The 16,562-nt window shown below is 40.3% G+C and overlaps 1 protein-coding gene across 1 annotated transcript in view; it reads left to right on the forward strand.

Annotated features, from left to right (window-relative positions):
* Nucleotides 1-15,793, forward strand: part of LOC142365773 (protein diaphanous homolog 3-like) — a 174,540-nt gene extending 158,747 nt beyond the window's left edge. Inside the window, exon 28 of the mRNA XM_075447503.1 lies at nt 14,283-15,793. Coding sequence (XP_075303618.1) covers nt 14,283-14,653 — 371 coding nt within the window. The 3' untranslated portion in view covers nt 14,654-15,793. The remainder of the gene's footprint in view (nt 1-14,282) is intronic.
* Nucleotides 15,794-16,562: the final 769 nt, after the last annotated feature.

A 16,562-nucleotide genomic window follows, 5' to 3' on the forward strand; every position in this document is an offset into this window, starting at 1 on the left:
TCCAGTGGTTGCAGGAGAGCATGGCAATGTTAGCCCAAAGCACTGTGGTGATGCCATGTGGATTTTGCTTTTCTTTTCTCTGATGACTCAGACTCAAACTGCTGAGAACCAATAGAAAAACCAATCCTTGCACTCACATAATACTAGAGGATTTTATTCCCAACATGACGCTAAGGCAGCACCCAACTTTTTATTTTCAAGGCGCAGAAAGCTTTCAAAGCCTCTCAACCATGGAACAGACCGCAGAAAAACACGTCGCATTCGTGACGTGACCCCCTAAGTTTCTGATGGCTTCTTTTGAAGCACAGATGAGAAGTCACTGCTACATCCTGTCCTTTCTGATTAGTGAAGCCAAAAAAATCTAAATGTCTCTACACTTCTTCACTTACGATTCTTAGAAAATGACACAATCATGTCTGCGCAAGCTTTCATTTTGGTGCAGCTGCAGAAAGTGTTTGGTTTACATAAAAGAGTCCAACAACGTACAACAAGATGGTGCAGACGCGCTCTCTGTTCTGTTATTCTTTGTAGTTTTCTCCTTTGATGTACCTCCCCACTGTATGGATATTTATTTACTTGTCTCTGATGTGGCCCCAACTCTTTAATAAAAGGCAGCACTCCACATAAAGATCTACCAGTTTTATGATAATGTTATTTATTCATCGTCACCATCTCTCTGTTTTTGCAGCATCCTTCCTCAATGCGTTGCTTTTTTTTAGTAGTTTTGACACCGGTCTGTGTTAACTTGATCTGATCTGTGAGTGTGTTTTTATTTTATTTTTTTTCTGCCAACTGGTGGGTGGGTCTACAGTATATGCACATGCTTCTTCCCACATGCTTTTTTCACGTGTGCATCATGTTTATTCATCAAGGATGGTCTCTGAAATGAAGTGGCGGCATAAATTAGCATAATGTAAATGTTCTATTGAAAGTCCTTTTTGCGTGGTCTGTAGCACCAAGTCTGGATTGAGTCTTCATAAATGTTTTTAATCTTTTTTTTTTTTTCATTGAAGAAATGTCCGTCATCCTCATATTGTACAGATAGTACCCTGAATACAATTAGGTGGAAATGGTTGAAACACTGATATTAATTCACCACTAAAGCACAGTCAGAATATATAAAAGCACACATTTTCTTCGGGGGCAGTTAGTTTTCAAAGTCTGCAATATTTTCAGATTTTTCTTTTTTTTCTTTCCCTGTCCCTTTTTTACATGCGTGTAAATGTATTTACAGCATTCCTGCATGTAGTCGGCTTGGGTTGAACTTTTTCCATCACTTTCTAAAGTGATTCTCATTTCTTGTGAGCCCATCGAATTTTAAACATTTATAATAACATATCAAAGAATCCAGAGGTTTTCCTTGTACCTGTTTTCTTTTTTTCCAGAGTGAGTATCTGGCCAGGTTTATGTGCAGAACCTCTAATATAAATGAACGAGATATATATATATATGAATGCATCAGAAGTGTCAGCAAGCCCAAGGCAATAACAGTACCAGGCACAACATGAGATAATCAGCTTTTAAGGGAGCTACTTTAGCATGTTTTTTTTTTTTTATATATATTTGTCTCTTAACATATCTGATAGGGTTTATCTAAGCGTTTTTTTCCTCACCTCAGTAGTCACTATTTAAATTTTTTGAAGGAAAATAATTTTTTTTAAAGAAGAGCTATAAGACGTTATGGCTGACCAACATGATGAAACTGACATCAGTCAATATCATGTCACTCTGCTTCATGACTAAAGCAACACCAGAGAAGAATGTGAACCTTAAAACAAGTCAGAAGCGCACAGTTTTAAGTACGTTGACTTTCGTGATCCATATTCCCAGGGCTGAGATACCACCGTTTATGCTTTTGGTTTTTAGCCCTGCCCCAAACCGATTTGCCCTAAAGTCACTTGACACTTTTGTGTGCTTTTGATGGTGTCTTTGGAGCCTCTTCAGCATGACATCAAATTCATGCATATGGCTGTACATGTGCAGGCTCATTCACAGATTTTAAGTGGTATTACGTTCCACAACTTTAGAGGGAGATAAAGGGCAACAAATGGCCAAATTCTCTAGTGTTGCCTTTAAACTCTAATTTGCTGTGAAACAGATGCCTCATTCTCAATTTCTGCTTCTTACATTATAAATGTGAAAATAACTGAATGATTGTCATGTTTTTAAGCCAAAAAAACCTGCAGAGCTATGGGCACAGTTGGGATAATACTAAGGTTTTCCTTCAATCTCGTTTGGTGCTTTTCCTGTTTCTCACAGTCCGATACATAAGTGTTGTTTTTTTTTTTGTTTGTTTATTTCTCAAAGTTAAAGTCTGAACCACTCAGATCTGACTGAGACTGTGCCGTCAGAGGCAGGCGACATTGAAGTCTGTCTCACTTTTTTTGAAGTAAAACACTTGTCTCATTCTGTCGTTGAAAGGAAACTGAGAACTATCTCTTCTGGCTTGGTGGTCTGTGTGATTCTCCAGGAAGAGATGAGGTTGAAGGACAGCTGAGGGGTGAGAGTGAAAGCACCGACAAAGAAAAAAAAAATGGTGGGTGAGAAAAGAAAAGCGAATGAGATAAAGGAGGCATGAGAAAGTGTACAGTTGTTTGAAAGCGCAAAACCTGTGTTGATGGAGACGGGCTGGTTACCAGATGGGTTTGTCATATAGAGAAAGGGGAACAGAGGGAGGGAAATGCTTAAGAGATGGTGGCTGATGTGGCTGTCTGTAATGCGATATGGCAGTTGCGATTTTATTTTTAGGACACAAGGCCCCAGAACGATAGGTTTTATAGGGTTTTGAGTGGGTTGATCTTTTTAAATATTCAACTTCAATGAAATATGGAGCATGACTCCAGGCTGTTTGGAATTCATAAGTCTGTTTGGCAGGACTGGCCCTGCATATTGAGAGCTGCCACCGTCGGCCTCAGTGTTAAACACAACCCCTCAGCTGGCAGTGCAAACAATTGCAGAGAAGAGACACACCTTAGAGGCAATAAAAGAGACAAAGAATAGAAGTCTTGTATTGGATGTAGAACAATTTAATCAGCTTTTAATGTAAAGCGAGGGGAAGATTGTGTTGCCCGCACTTGCTCGGCTCACCCAGACGAGGCGGCGGTGCTGAATTTTTTTAATTTATCGTTGATTCCTTTTGTGTCGAGCCGAGAATTTATTGAAATTAAGAAAAAGAATAATAAATGTTAAAAGTAAAAAAAACATTAAAACATTTCTAGAAAATACAGTAAGGCGTTGGCGGGACCTGATTTGATTAAATGAGTTTGAGCTGAAACATCATGATTAAATTAGTGTTGTTATTAGATATAAGCTTTTAAAATGCACAGAAAGCATCTTGTTGCCATGGACACAATGAATACAAGATGTATTCTAAGTCAGAATTGGGTATATTTTCGAAAAATCAGTTTGCTAAATTAGCTGTCAGCAGTTGCTCTTTGTCTTCGGCTGTCCTGACAGCTGCCTGTCTTCATAGTATTTTATTCGTTACCCTCTAACCTCAATCTGGAAAAGAAATACGTCTCATGATTTGCAGTTCATGTGTGTTTCGTAATGAGTAGAACGATAAAATATTAAGGCTAAAAAAATGCAACTCGCAGGGATAGCAATCTAGTAGCTTGAAAAAACTTGCGTTTGCAAGATTTCTCCTCTCTAAAATTGTTACTTGTTTAATTTCCTACTATAAGGTGCTGTATATGGGGCTAGGTAGTAGTAAAAAGTATTTTTGTTCTAAGAAATGCCCCGAAGTCATGTCCAAAATGTTTGATAATTCCTGAATTTTGGAACAAATACCAAAACATCAATTATCTAAATAAATAGAACCCTTTTCAGATTGTCAGAACAATCCAATACTCAATATACTCAAATATATTTTACTTCTCGATTTCAAATTTCAAAATTTAGTGCTGCTTTTTTGTAAAAAGAGAGAGAGAGAGAGAGAGAAAACAATATCAAGCTGTCCTATTTTTCAATCTAAACGTGGTGGAAAATGTCTCAGGGACTTTTTCAGATTGCCAGCTGTGTTCTCCACTGCAGTCTGGGTACACAACAAAGGGGAGTCCACTGGTTCTGCTTCTCATAAACTTCTAAGTCAACAGGTTTATTAACCCGTGGAGCCGACTGATTGAAAGCTGACAGAGAAATGTATGCCTCTGTCTGTTTGTCTGCGGATACATTGGCGGGTGTGTTACAGCTTCGCGTCTTGAGGCGTTTGAAGGATCAATATTATCCTCTGCCTGTGTGTGACAGGTATACACTGCTTGAGAAAGCAGATGATAGAAACCCTTCGTGTGAATTCGCTGAGGAGAAATACATATGCATTAGGATGAGGCTGCTATTGGGTATTTACCGGCAGTAACCACACAAACAACAACAGGTAGCAGAGCCCGACACCACGACATGTTTAATTCATGCCAGATGCCGCAGAGTACGCCGAGTGTACACCTGTATTTGTGAAATAGCCGGTGCTTATTGGGAGAAGACTGTGTTTATGTGTGTGTGTGTGCACTGTGTGTGTTTGCTTTTATGCAGTGATGTGTGTCTCTCAGATTGTCTTGCTGTGTTTGTGTCTGATGTCTGATATCCTTGTGTGTGTGTGTGTGTGTGTGTGTGTGTGTGTGTGTGGGTGGGTGGCGGACACACAGAGAGATGAGAAACCCCAGGAAGTCATGATGTCCCTGTATAAAGGAACATCTTCAGTCCATTACCCTGCATGTAGGTATAATTAGTTTAAAGCGGGAGTGGGAGCCTGGGTTGCCACAACCATCTGCCAGGTGTGTTTCTTCTTTGTAATACAGGCAAAACAATTAGTTTATATTCGTTATATTAGTACCTCTTTTTTTACATCAATGATTACAGACTGCAGTTTTACAGTGCTGCTGTGCACTCCCTGTTTTACAGCACTTTTTTTTTTTTTTAACTTTTCTCTCCTCTCTTGTAGGCATACAAAGCTCTATTAGGACAGATCATTTCAAAGCCTAGTAATCTATCGTGAAAAGACTTCTCAAAGGGTGCTTAAAACACAGGCTCTGTATGACTTGTTCTAATTGTACTGCGTTCTATTCTCAATAGAGCATCTCATGCAGTGAGATCCAATATGTGCTTGGTGGCAGTTCTAGTGGCAGGGAAGTAGGCTCACTTTTGAAGTATTGTTGATTCCACCAAGGCATGCTAACGCAATGTCATGCTTGGCTGCAGCTCACTGTTGCTTGGGTTCAAACTGAGGGGCAGAGGACTTGAGGGACATCCAGCCCGGCCCTTTTCATATTCCACACATCATCCTTATTGGATTTAGGTAGAAAACAATTCCAACTCCACTTCCATCTCCCTGCACACCTTATCAGGTACTTTTGATAAGGACAAACATATCTAGATGGATACACACCTCATACATAAATGTGACATATTGAAGATGCAAGGGTAAACATTTAAATCTTACTTCCACATCTGTGTGTAAAGCCCTTTGCCATATCCATTTAGAGAGTTGTGACAGGGATTGAGGGTGACCTATAAATGTCAAGCAACTGTGGCCGTTCTCTGTTTTGAATCACTTCTCCTCTCTGCACTCGTGGTGGTCATAGATCACCTCTATAATGGCCGGCATTACTGGTATTGTATTTAGCTCATAGTATACTTTAAGCATTGTGTTAAAATTGAATGCTAATTACCCAAACAACAGAAAACAAGTTAAGGTATCTACCTGTGTAATCTCTAATTAGAAGCACATAAGCAGACTGCCTTTCTCATATCAGCTTTGAGTCTTCAGAGGATAACTGTATCTGTACCTGTAACTTCTCGTCAGGCCGGGTTAATGTGACATCTGCTCCTCATCAGGTAATACTTTGATATATGATCATCACCATATTTTTGGCTATATGATCTATATGAAAAATAGTAGGGCTGGGCAACGATTAAAATTTTTAATCTAATTAATCACATGATTTCCCTGATAAATCACGATTAATCGCCTTTGTACGCAAATCCAAAAATGAATTCAAAAGTAGGGTATAGCTTTTAGCATTTAGTTTTATTTTAAATGTACTAACATATGAATGAAAGTGTCATAACATTTGTTGTGCAAACACACTTTCAACATCAGCACTTTTCTGTAGTTTTTATGTAGAAGCCTCGCTCCACTGTCTGTTTCCTTGAATGACTTGCTGGTATCAGTTGTGTGTTTTGCATTTAAGTGATATTTTAGACTGGAACTACTACGGTGAGAAGACAATTCAACTTGGCAGTGTTTAGAGTAGAGCTGGGTCAAATAGTCGACTTATTCGACGTCATAAATTAGTCGACATGAATAATTCGCGTCGATGCGTCGCAAATTTTAAATTTTTTTGGTTGAAGTCCCCGTTCCAAACGACCTACTAGATGAACGCTCACTCCAGTCCAGCGGTGGCAGTAAATATGCACCAGAGTCGCCAATCGGTGTAGACGCCTTAGTTTAAAACGGAAGAAGAAGAATTCATAACGATGCCAGCGGCAAGCAGTAGTGGGAGCACTGAAGAGCATATAGCTAAAAAAAAACACACATACGGTCTTCCAAAGTCTGGGAATTTTTCACCCTTAACGCTGCTAACAATGTGGTTGTTTGCAATTTAATTTGGCGTACCACAGCAGTACATCAGCGATGCACGAACACTTGAAACGAAAGCACCCTGGAGCTCTATGTCAGGATGGCAGCAAAACACCGCAAGTTCTATTTATTTCATTTATGTTAATTTATCTAGCAGTAGTTGCAGTTGGCTAAACCAAAGATCCTCTCTGAATAAACGCTACGTTAGACTGTTGAGTTGTTGTCTAGTTCTATATTCCCGGCATAAAATTTACGTCTTTTAATTACGACTAGAACAGGTCCCGTGTTTGCCTAGTTTAAAGCTGTTAGCGCTACCAGTCCCGACATGTTTCTTCTGTGTTATCTATTTGCTAACACCGGACGGTGGATTTTATACTCTGCCATTAGGGCCTATGTAGTTCTAGTCTACCTGTTGACTGACGAAATTCCACGATCTAGTAGCAACCAGTTCCAAGTAGTAAACACGCATTACAAGTTAATTTAATTTTGGTATATTCCTCCTGGGTGACTTATTATTTATTTTGTTAATTTGTGAGATGCTACATTTGGCATCAGAATGCATTATTTTGCAGTTTGCACAATATAAGTGCCATGTTTGCAAGAAAAAGTGGCATGTTTAATAAAAAATGATATATTAACAACAGATGTCTTCATATCCATATTGTGTGAAAAGTTGTAATGTGAAATAATCGAAAAAATAATCGTTACATTAATCGTAAAATTAGTCGTTAGATTAGTCGACTAATCGAAAAAATAATCTCTAGATTAATCGTTTGAAAAATAATCGTTTAGGACAGCTCTAGTTTACATATGACTTTGGTTCTGTTGACTCCACTGTCTGGAAGAACTTTAAAATGAAAATGGCAGAGTAAAAGTTCCGTACCCTTCTCCATTTTTGGTGGATCCGCCAATTTCTTTCTTTCCCATTTCCGCAGCAGACAGCAACAGACTCTTACAAAATAAAAGCCTGTGAGCAACAGACTTTTACAATAATAGACTAAATAATAAAACAGGGGTGGTCCGTGGCGTAGTGGGTTGAGCAGGCGCCCCATGTACAAGAGGCTATAGTCCTCGCTGCAGCTGGCCCCGGTTCGAGTCTCGCATTGGACAGCCCTGTGCTGCGTGTTATTCCCCCTCTCTCTGCCCCCTGCTTCCTGTCTCTCTGAAGTCTCCTATCCATTAAAGGCACAAAAGCCCCCCCCCCCCCAAAAAAAATTGGTTTTATTAATTTTTTTTTAAATTTTTTAAATAAAAAATGAATAAAACCTGCGTTAATGCACGATAAAATATTTATCGGCGTTAAATAATAACGAGTTAACTCGCCCAGCCCTAAAAAATAGTTCACCAAAAGCTACCAACAATCTGTTTTGTTGGTTTTTTTTTTTGTTAACGCACAGGTATAAGAAAGTATGTCTCACAGTGAGAGAATGTTGTCTTTTTCCAAGGTCAAATTTTACAAGAACAAATTTCTGCCAAACATATTTCTAAAAGGTTTTTTTAATGTAATGTTTCAGCAAATTCTTATACAGTTTTTTCCTATATTTTGGAACAGTGTTTGAGGTTGTCAAATGTGGAAGAGGGCACGAGGGGTCAAATTACAATTCAGAAAACACTTTGACTCGCATCTGAACAAGACAGGCCTCGGCTGCCAATAACTGCTGTTTTTCCTTGACCCAAAGGGATCGTTATAATGTTCTTCCAACACTTCTCTCTTTTCTCTTTCCCTTTCTCTTTATAACAACTTCACTTTTTGTACTTTATTTCGGTCCAGTCCAAATTACATTCCTTGCCTGTTGGTTCTGTCCACCTTGTTATCTCCCCCCTTTTCGTTCCCTCTTGTTCTACTTCCACTCACCTTTCATTGCTTTTTGCCTTTCTTTGTGTTTAATCCTGTTTGATTTGATTTTTTTTTTTCAGAGAAGGTAGACCGAGCCATTTGCACACACAGTTAGCAACATCCAACAAATAAGGGACAAGCCTTCAGTGACTGGTGCTTTGCCAGGTAATGATCTTTAATTACAGCCAGCCTAATACACACAGGGAAGCTAACAAGCTGTCTACTAGTGTTTACTCTTTAAGTCTTGCTGGGGAGAGGCGGTCACATGATGTGACACATTTTGGGATTGCATAAAACTGCAGTCCATCTGTAGTTTGATATCGGTAATGACCTACAGCTATTCATCTAAGCCGGGGAAACGTTTCTGTGTATTGTTTGGCAATTTACTGTAAACTTCTATTCTTTCTTTCATTTCCTTATTCTATTCAGAGTGATGGATGGATGAATAAATGGCAGTTATCAGTTTTATCACTACTGTGCAAAGACACAGTACGGCATCAAAAAGTCAACATATATACACAAAGTGACCATCGCGTACGTCACATTTTAAAGCACTCGTGCAATGACTTCATATCTTAAATCCCATGGTTCTGTCCATATTATACATACAGTTTATAATTGTTTCATAACCACAAATAGTGACTAAACCTTCTTTTCTTGTTTCGAATAGACTTACAATTGAGTTCCTATGGCTGCATAATTTACTGCCCGATCAGATCAAGCCCACTCACTTCATAAACCACTTCTTTATTCAAGCAGTCTTTATGTGGTTTTACTTTAATCGCCACGCATCATTGTGTGCTGTGTTACACATTCTGAACAGGCACACCCAGAGAACTCCTTATTGGATCATATTTGTCGAAACGCACATTGGAAGTGTGCAATAACAGTGACAACAAACTGGCCCCAGAGTCATGCAGAAGAACTGATGTTAGTGTTACTAAGCTCTTATTTCCATCGTGCTCTCACAGCCCCTCCTCTAAACTTCCAAAAAATGAAATGAGTCGGATATTTGTCCGAAGAACTCAACACATTTTGGACTGCTTTTCATGTTGGACTCGGGTTGAACATTAGAGCCGGCCAGTTCCTACTTTTTGAATTGCTGGGACTAATCTTGCCTTTGTATTCTTTTCATTTTTCTTTATAACACCAAGGACGCAGGAACTCTTCATTTATTGAAAATGTCACCTAATAAAACAGACTCCCCCAGACCTCCTACGCTGAACAACTGGAAATGACCCTGACTGTTCAAACAGGATTTTCAGACTCCAGTAAGGAGTATTTCTCTCGCGTTTCTCCATTATTTGGTGTCGCTTTAGCCAAAAACAGCCCTTTGAAGACTGAGTGGACTTACGGAAATGTCTTGCTTTTTTTTTGCTTTTTTTTTTTTCATGCCCTGAACAATTAATTCATATGCGCTGTGACATTTTAATCATTCATTACATTGCACTTTACTTTATTTCCATTTCAAAGTGTCGCACAGTGCTATTTTGTTGTTGTATATGATGTCAGTCCACTTGTGGATGCAAAAAGCAGGTCATCATTTAGACGGAACATGCAGCACACTGCCAAACCAGCTTGCTGTATTTTGGTTTATGGCAGGTGTAGAAGGGTGCGTTTGATCCTGCTAACTTCCGCTTGTTGTGTCAGTCACTCCTCAAAGGGAAAACGTCTGTATTTTGGTGAGTCTGCCTGACTACTCTCTTCACAAATTGATCAAATACAGCAAACGTCATGAGAGAGGAGAGACGGGGTGAGAGAGAAAGATGAGAGGAGAGGAAAGGCTCATCTGCATCTGTAATTGAAGTGGCAAATGGACCAAATTATCTGACACGAGGAAAATATGAGTTCCTCTCTGCTGATATTTGCAGATAGTTAAAAGAAAGCCTCGATCTTTCTCTCTCGGACATTTTTTGAGAGTTGACTCGTCCTCTGTTGCAGCAGAAGCGGTGTCAGTCGCTGGGCAAAAGATTGTTAGCTGTTGAGATTCACTGTTTTAAAGACACGCAAAACTGGCATGAGATTTTTTTGTTCAATGTTTTTCAGCTTTTTTTTTTTTTTTTTTTTTTTGTCTTTTCTAGACTGCAAAGAACAGACCGAGGACTGTGATAGACGTGGTAATCTACACAGTCATACTGTGTTTGTGAGTTACACTCCGGAAAAGAATGGTCTCCTGGCTTTCTCATGTGTTGACTGTTTTGCTCCTGCCTTTTCACACTGCTCCATGTAGCAGTTAGTGGGATGAAAAAAAGACACCCATGCACTGCTGAAGCCCAGACTTCACTGTCTTCTGCCTGCCGACCCAGAGCTTTTTCCCAGAGCAGTGGAAGGGTGGAGGGAGAAAAACCATTGAAAGGCTCATCTGCGTCAGTGGAAGCCGCAAATAGAAATGGCGCAAATGATTACATGAGGGAATGTTTTTGAAGATGGAATAAAGGAATATCTCTCGTGCTCCTTCATATCATCGGGCCAGAAAAAGCTTTCCAGTGAACCTCTGCCACATCAAAGTGTGCTTTTTTTTTGGGAAATCAGTGAGAGTATCGTGTTTCTGTATCATCACATATTCAAATACAATTTCTACAAAATGACATGCTGATCATTGATGAGGAACTCCAATAGGCCGTCGCCAAATGGGTCTTTGAAGAAAACAAACTTGTAAATGCTGCTTGCATGTAACTGCTTTTGATCAAAGGCACTGAAGGTTTTGGCTCTGAGATTTCTTCTGTAGCCCACTCTACATGACTGTTGGATGCTGGTCTCCACTGTAGCCACAAAAAAATTTGTGACTTAACTGTCAATGGTTGCGGTCCATTATGGGTAATGGGCTTGGTAATCTAGATCTCTGGCTGCATTGATTTATTTATTGTTTTTCCCTAACTGTCCATCAATGTTAAAGGAGTGCGATGCAAATCGATGGAGCACTCTTTCAACTATTGATTGAGTGCCAGTAAGGCTGGGTAAATTAGATAAAAAGATTTAGAAACTACTTCAGTTTAACTTAAACCTGATGTTTTGGCTGACAGTAAGTGCATCTGTGATTCTGATAACCAGTTGTCCTTCCTGTGTCTACAGTTAGTCTGTATCAATCTGCCATAAAGGAGCGAACATGCAGCACGAGGTCACTGCAACGTGGGGGGTTCGTGCTGAAATTCTTGACCATCTAGAGCTACAATTTGGGTTAAAATTCCACATGACTAGCTCACCTAGCATAACCCCTTTGTCAGTTGTTGGGTAAAGAAGTACAAGTTGTGAGATGAGGGATGTTTTATATCTCGACCGTGATTCGCAGCTTACATGACCGCAAATATTAGCCCCTTTCACACTGAGGAATAACCCGCGTTTAATCCGCGAATTGAGCGTGTCCGCTGTTGCGTTCACACTGCCGACCCGGGCTGCCGCGTCAACTCGACTCGCCTTTCGACCCGCGTCGGACCCTAGTCTTTTTGCCGAGCCGAGTTTGGTGTGAACGCAATCGACGCGGGTCGGACGTGGGCGTGGCGTGACGTGAGGAGTTTAAAAGACAGAATGGACAGCTGATTCAGAACAACAGCGACAGGTGAGGACAAGTTTCACTCTGTTTTAGCCTACATCAAGTTGGAGACATTTTTGAAGATGGCCAACTGGGGAGACAAGGAGGTCCGCGAGCTCCTCAGCCTCCGAGCAGAGGACGTTAGGCTATTTACCGCCACATTTCGGGGAGTATAGTGCTCTTGTATTCTCCGCATATGTTCTTCGGCGGCATCCCACGTTGTAACCATCCACAGCCCGTAAAATAACATCTCCATGAACTGCATATACAATTGCAAAAACGAGTCCTCAAGGTGTATTTAACCCTACGTCCGACGCATGGCTTGTGCCTACGTCATTGTACACGCCCAGCATTTTATGTGTTTCGTGTGACACTCTGCCACTAGGCAACGCCCCCTGAACTCGGCTTCAGGCGACACGGGTCACCAACACGCCAAGCGTTCACATTGCTCGACGCAGGTCGAAGGTGCAATTTGGACCCGCTAAGGTAGCGGGTCACAGTGTGAAAAGGGCTATAGATAAGCCAGTGAGGCTCCAAAGGAAGGGGCCGTTGGGTGTCACAGGCATACAGAGTGAGAAAAGAAACACAACTTCCCAGAACTTTGATCATGTTCACCACTAAAGGCCTTGGTCCTGTTAAGGAGAGAAGAAATGCACTTATAGATAAAGGATCTCATTCAATATTATTCTTATTTTGTGTTGTCACGATACAACACGTCGTACTTTTTCATGAATTATTGTTATAAGTTCATGCATAGCTAAAACTGAGATGTTAATTAATGCTATTTAAGATTCACACTTGAATTTTGTCACATTTAGTGTCTGATGATAACCGCCCGCCTGTACTCCCTCCCTAATGTGGGCTTTCTCATTTGTAAACGCAAATATTTGACAACGCAGTTTATTATTCTCACTGCATCGGCTCTGAATCCAGGAGTGAACTATCTGTTAAGGAAGCGTGTGATTGTGGGACATCATCAAGGCAGAGCGAGGCAGGAAGGGTGGGGGCAGATGACAGGTTTTCAGAGGGAGGACAGAGGAACAGGACGTGATAGGAAAATTGCAGAGAGAAAGGATAGACAGTGGGGAGTAATTGTTAGCTGTTACAATTGAGACTGCTACAAGAGGAAGAGAGGGTGAAAAGAGTTGGATAATCACAGGAGACTTGGATCTTCATCTGTGGTAAAAGTTCGGTCACACCGGCTAAGCAACTCAGTCTGCCCTTTCGGTCTTTTTAAAGTCCCTCTCTTTTTGTGCGACTGTTGGCTTTCTTTGCTTAATATTGCAGTTTGGTCCTTCTTGCCTGCTGTCCTCCCTTTATCCTTATTTATTTGTCAGAGGTTGTGTTCAGGGACGTTCCTTGTCATTCGTCAGCCCAGCCCATAAAACACACTGTCATGACTGACTGGCCACGCTCCAAACTCATTACCGATTGGCTGACAGAGCGGGTCGCTCTGTTCTGCTCTGCTGTGTTGACTCCTGTTAGCCAGACATTTCAGGCTCAGGAAACTTTAAATGCGGCGGCGTCTTTCCTCTCGCCGCTCCTCCCAGCCTCACGCTCAAGGTCACATGAATATGGATTTAGCTTCTCCTTCTCGTGCACACATACTGATGATGTAGTCTGAGATCTACTCAGAGGGATTATAATTCAGAATGCAAGTCTGATTTTTGGCATCTGGGCGTTGTTCGGTTCCACTGTCTGCCTGGGAATGTGTTGAGAGGACTAAGAAAGATGGAGAGGACTTATGTAAGAGCAGAGAGCTGAGACGAAGAGCAGCAAAAGGAGAATGGATGATGATAGTGGAAACAAGAAGGGTGGAGCCGAGTGGGAGGTTGCCTTAAAAGAAAGGCAGGAAAAAGACTGGAAAATGCCAATAGTCAACTTAGTTTCTGTTTCAGTTGATCAGCCATATATATATATTTCATCATCAAGAGCTGGCTGCATCCCACAATCTGCTGCATAAAATCCATCCTCATCAGTGTGTGTATACACATTTTCTGTGTCTACTCATCCAGAATATTGGTGTGAAAACTGACCTCATGTGTATGCATTTACACTTACATTTATTTTGCACGTAACTATATGCTTGCTTATGTGTTTATTACTTCCTGAATACTTTTATTCTTGATGCATTATGAATGTCGTCACCCTTTAAAGTCACTCCCTTGCTTTGTGGCCTTTGTAATTTAATCTGTAGTCTCATTAACGTTGTCTTCCATTCATTTAACAAGTCAGTCACGCATCTTCTACTCCTTCTCACTTCCTAACTCATTCTCACTGTTGTATTCACTGTTTTGCCTCATGTGTTTTTTGTTTTTTTCCCTTTTTTCTCTCACTCTCAGAAAACAACAGGGCACCTTTACAAAGGTCTCGCTCTCGACAGAATGTAAATGCGAGCTCGGTGGCGGCGAAAGCTCCCCCTGCCAAGGAGACCCGTAATGAGTCTGAAGGCCATCCATCTGCAGCCAGGGCCAAGGCATCTGCATGTTCAGAGTCGGGCCGCAGGTACAAAAACACTCCAGGTCACAGCTGCGGGCTGGACAGAGAGAGGGTGGTGGAAAAAGAGGTGGTTAAACTCACTGAAAAAGAGGTGCAGCATGAAGCAGCGGCTCCAGCCCTCCAGTATCAGTCCTCTGGTCCTGCTGTCAGCAGCTGCGACACCAACGGAGAGTCAGATGTAGAGGCTCTCCTGGCCAAACTCAGAGCCTTATGAGTTTTGTTCCTGAAATTCTATCCACCATATATAGTCTGTTTCTGCCTGCACGGCTAAACATGCCCTGAATGTATCCAAAACATTCTCCTGGTACTTTCTTCTTTCCTTTGCTTTTCTCTTTTTTTTTTCCTTCTTCTCCTTTCTTTTACAAGAGGGGAATTATCTGTAAAAACAAAATCGTCAGCCATTAATTGCCTGGCAATTAGTTAAGTCCCAGCAAAATGAATGAAGCTGAGGGACCACATATTCTTTTTCCTTTTTTTTTTTTTCTGCAGACATTATGAATAATTTAGCCAATTACCAGGTAATATAATAAACGCACTTTTGGCCTGCAGAATGTCCTTCAAAGTTACTCATGCACAAAGCAGATTTTTAAAAAAAGAAACACGAACGAACGTTAAGTATATTAATGTCATATAATATTTCAGAAAAGAAAATGTACCCAAATAGATTCAGAGGCTGAATGACCCTGCAGAGTGCACCGCAAATAAGTTATTCCAAACTATGAGACAATTACTGCGTTTGTTCAGAAAGATGCAACATTGCTCAGCACTTTTATGGAACTAAGAAGTATGAAGCGTTGAAGAAAACTTTCAAATGAGTATTTTTTGCAACTTCACTCTGTTATCTTTTTCATTTCATTTATTTAATCTCACATCACTTATTTCCATTAGCATGTTGGTCGTCATTTACAGGTAAAGAGTTTCAGCTTGTCTGCATCTATTACATTTGGTATTGAAATGATTTATTTTCATGTTGTTGTTGTTGTTGTTGTTGTTGTTGTTTTTCATTCCCAGTGTGATAATTGAGTGTTTTCATATCAGATCCATTGGCCTAAACTCATTGTATTCAAAAGCTATACAACTATAAATATATGTGTATGAAAAATTCAAGCCACGATTATACTTTCAAAAGCTAGTACAGTAATCGGTTGTCTTTCAGTTTTAGTTGCATCAGACTGTTTCTTGTCTCTGTGTGACATAGTGACAACATTTATAAGACAATAAGACTAAAAGGGAATAAAATATGCGGCTCAAATGAAGCACATTAACGGGACCAGAACTGATGTTTATCGTCAACATTCCACCCGAGATTACTCATAAACTTCTTTATTGTGTCTTTATTTGTATTCAATTTTATAGAAGCATTTACAATAAAATTACAATTTTTGTCTCATCAATCAAATTCCCTCATTATTTGTGTGGTTCTTGGTGTGTGCCTTTTTTTTTTCTTTGCTTTTTTCTGCAGTGTCGCTCATAATCTTTGTATTTCAACATTTGTCAAGTAGCTGATCAAAAACACCCAAACAGTGGTGACTGCGAAGGCGGGTAAAATCACCTTTCAACTCTTAACAAGTGCGCTGCAGCATCAGTTTGCTGGTAAATGAGCCAAAAAGATGGTGCAAGTTAATCAGAGCTGTTTCTGTTGTTTGTTTTCTCACCCACAAACATCTTTGCTATTCATGTTTGTCACCTGTCAGTTTCCATATCTGTGTGTCCCAAATATGTGGGCCCCCAGCGTGTGAGCACAGTGTGAACTGTGCAAAAACACATGCTATTTTAGGCCTCATTTATACCTGTAGTGGGACAATTGTGTTGTGGGTTTTTTGTTTTTTTGTTTTTTTTTAGGGTAAAATTGGTGTAAAATGAGCTCTGTTTTCACAGCATTCATGGGTGACTCTCCTCTTAAGAAGTAATACTTCTAAAGAGGAATGAAAAGAGGCGGATGAAAAGAGCCTGAATTTGTATACTGTATGCAAATTCAGGTTTACTGTAGTTTCTGTACATTTGGAATGTCAAATTTTCTAATTCAAATACACAGTTGACTCTGTTAAGACCTTGTAAAAAGCATGTGTGCTTTAACCACTTATTTTATTGTTTACATTAAACAGCGCAGCACTGAATATATT

Source organism: Odontesthes bonariensis, chromosome 1 (genome assembly GCF_027942865.1).
Source record: "Odontesthes bonariensis isolate fOdoBon6 chromosome 1, fOdoBon6.hap1, whole genome shotgun sequence".
Lineage (NCBI taxonomy): Eukaryota > Metazoa > Chordata > Actinopteri > Atheriniformes > Atherinopsidae > Odontesthes > Odontesthes bonariensis.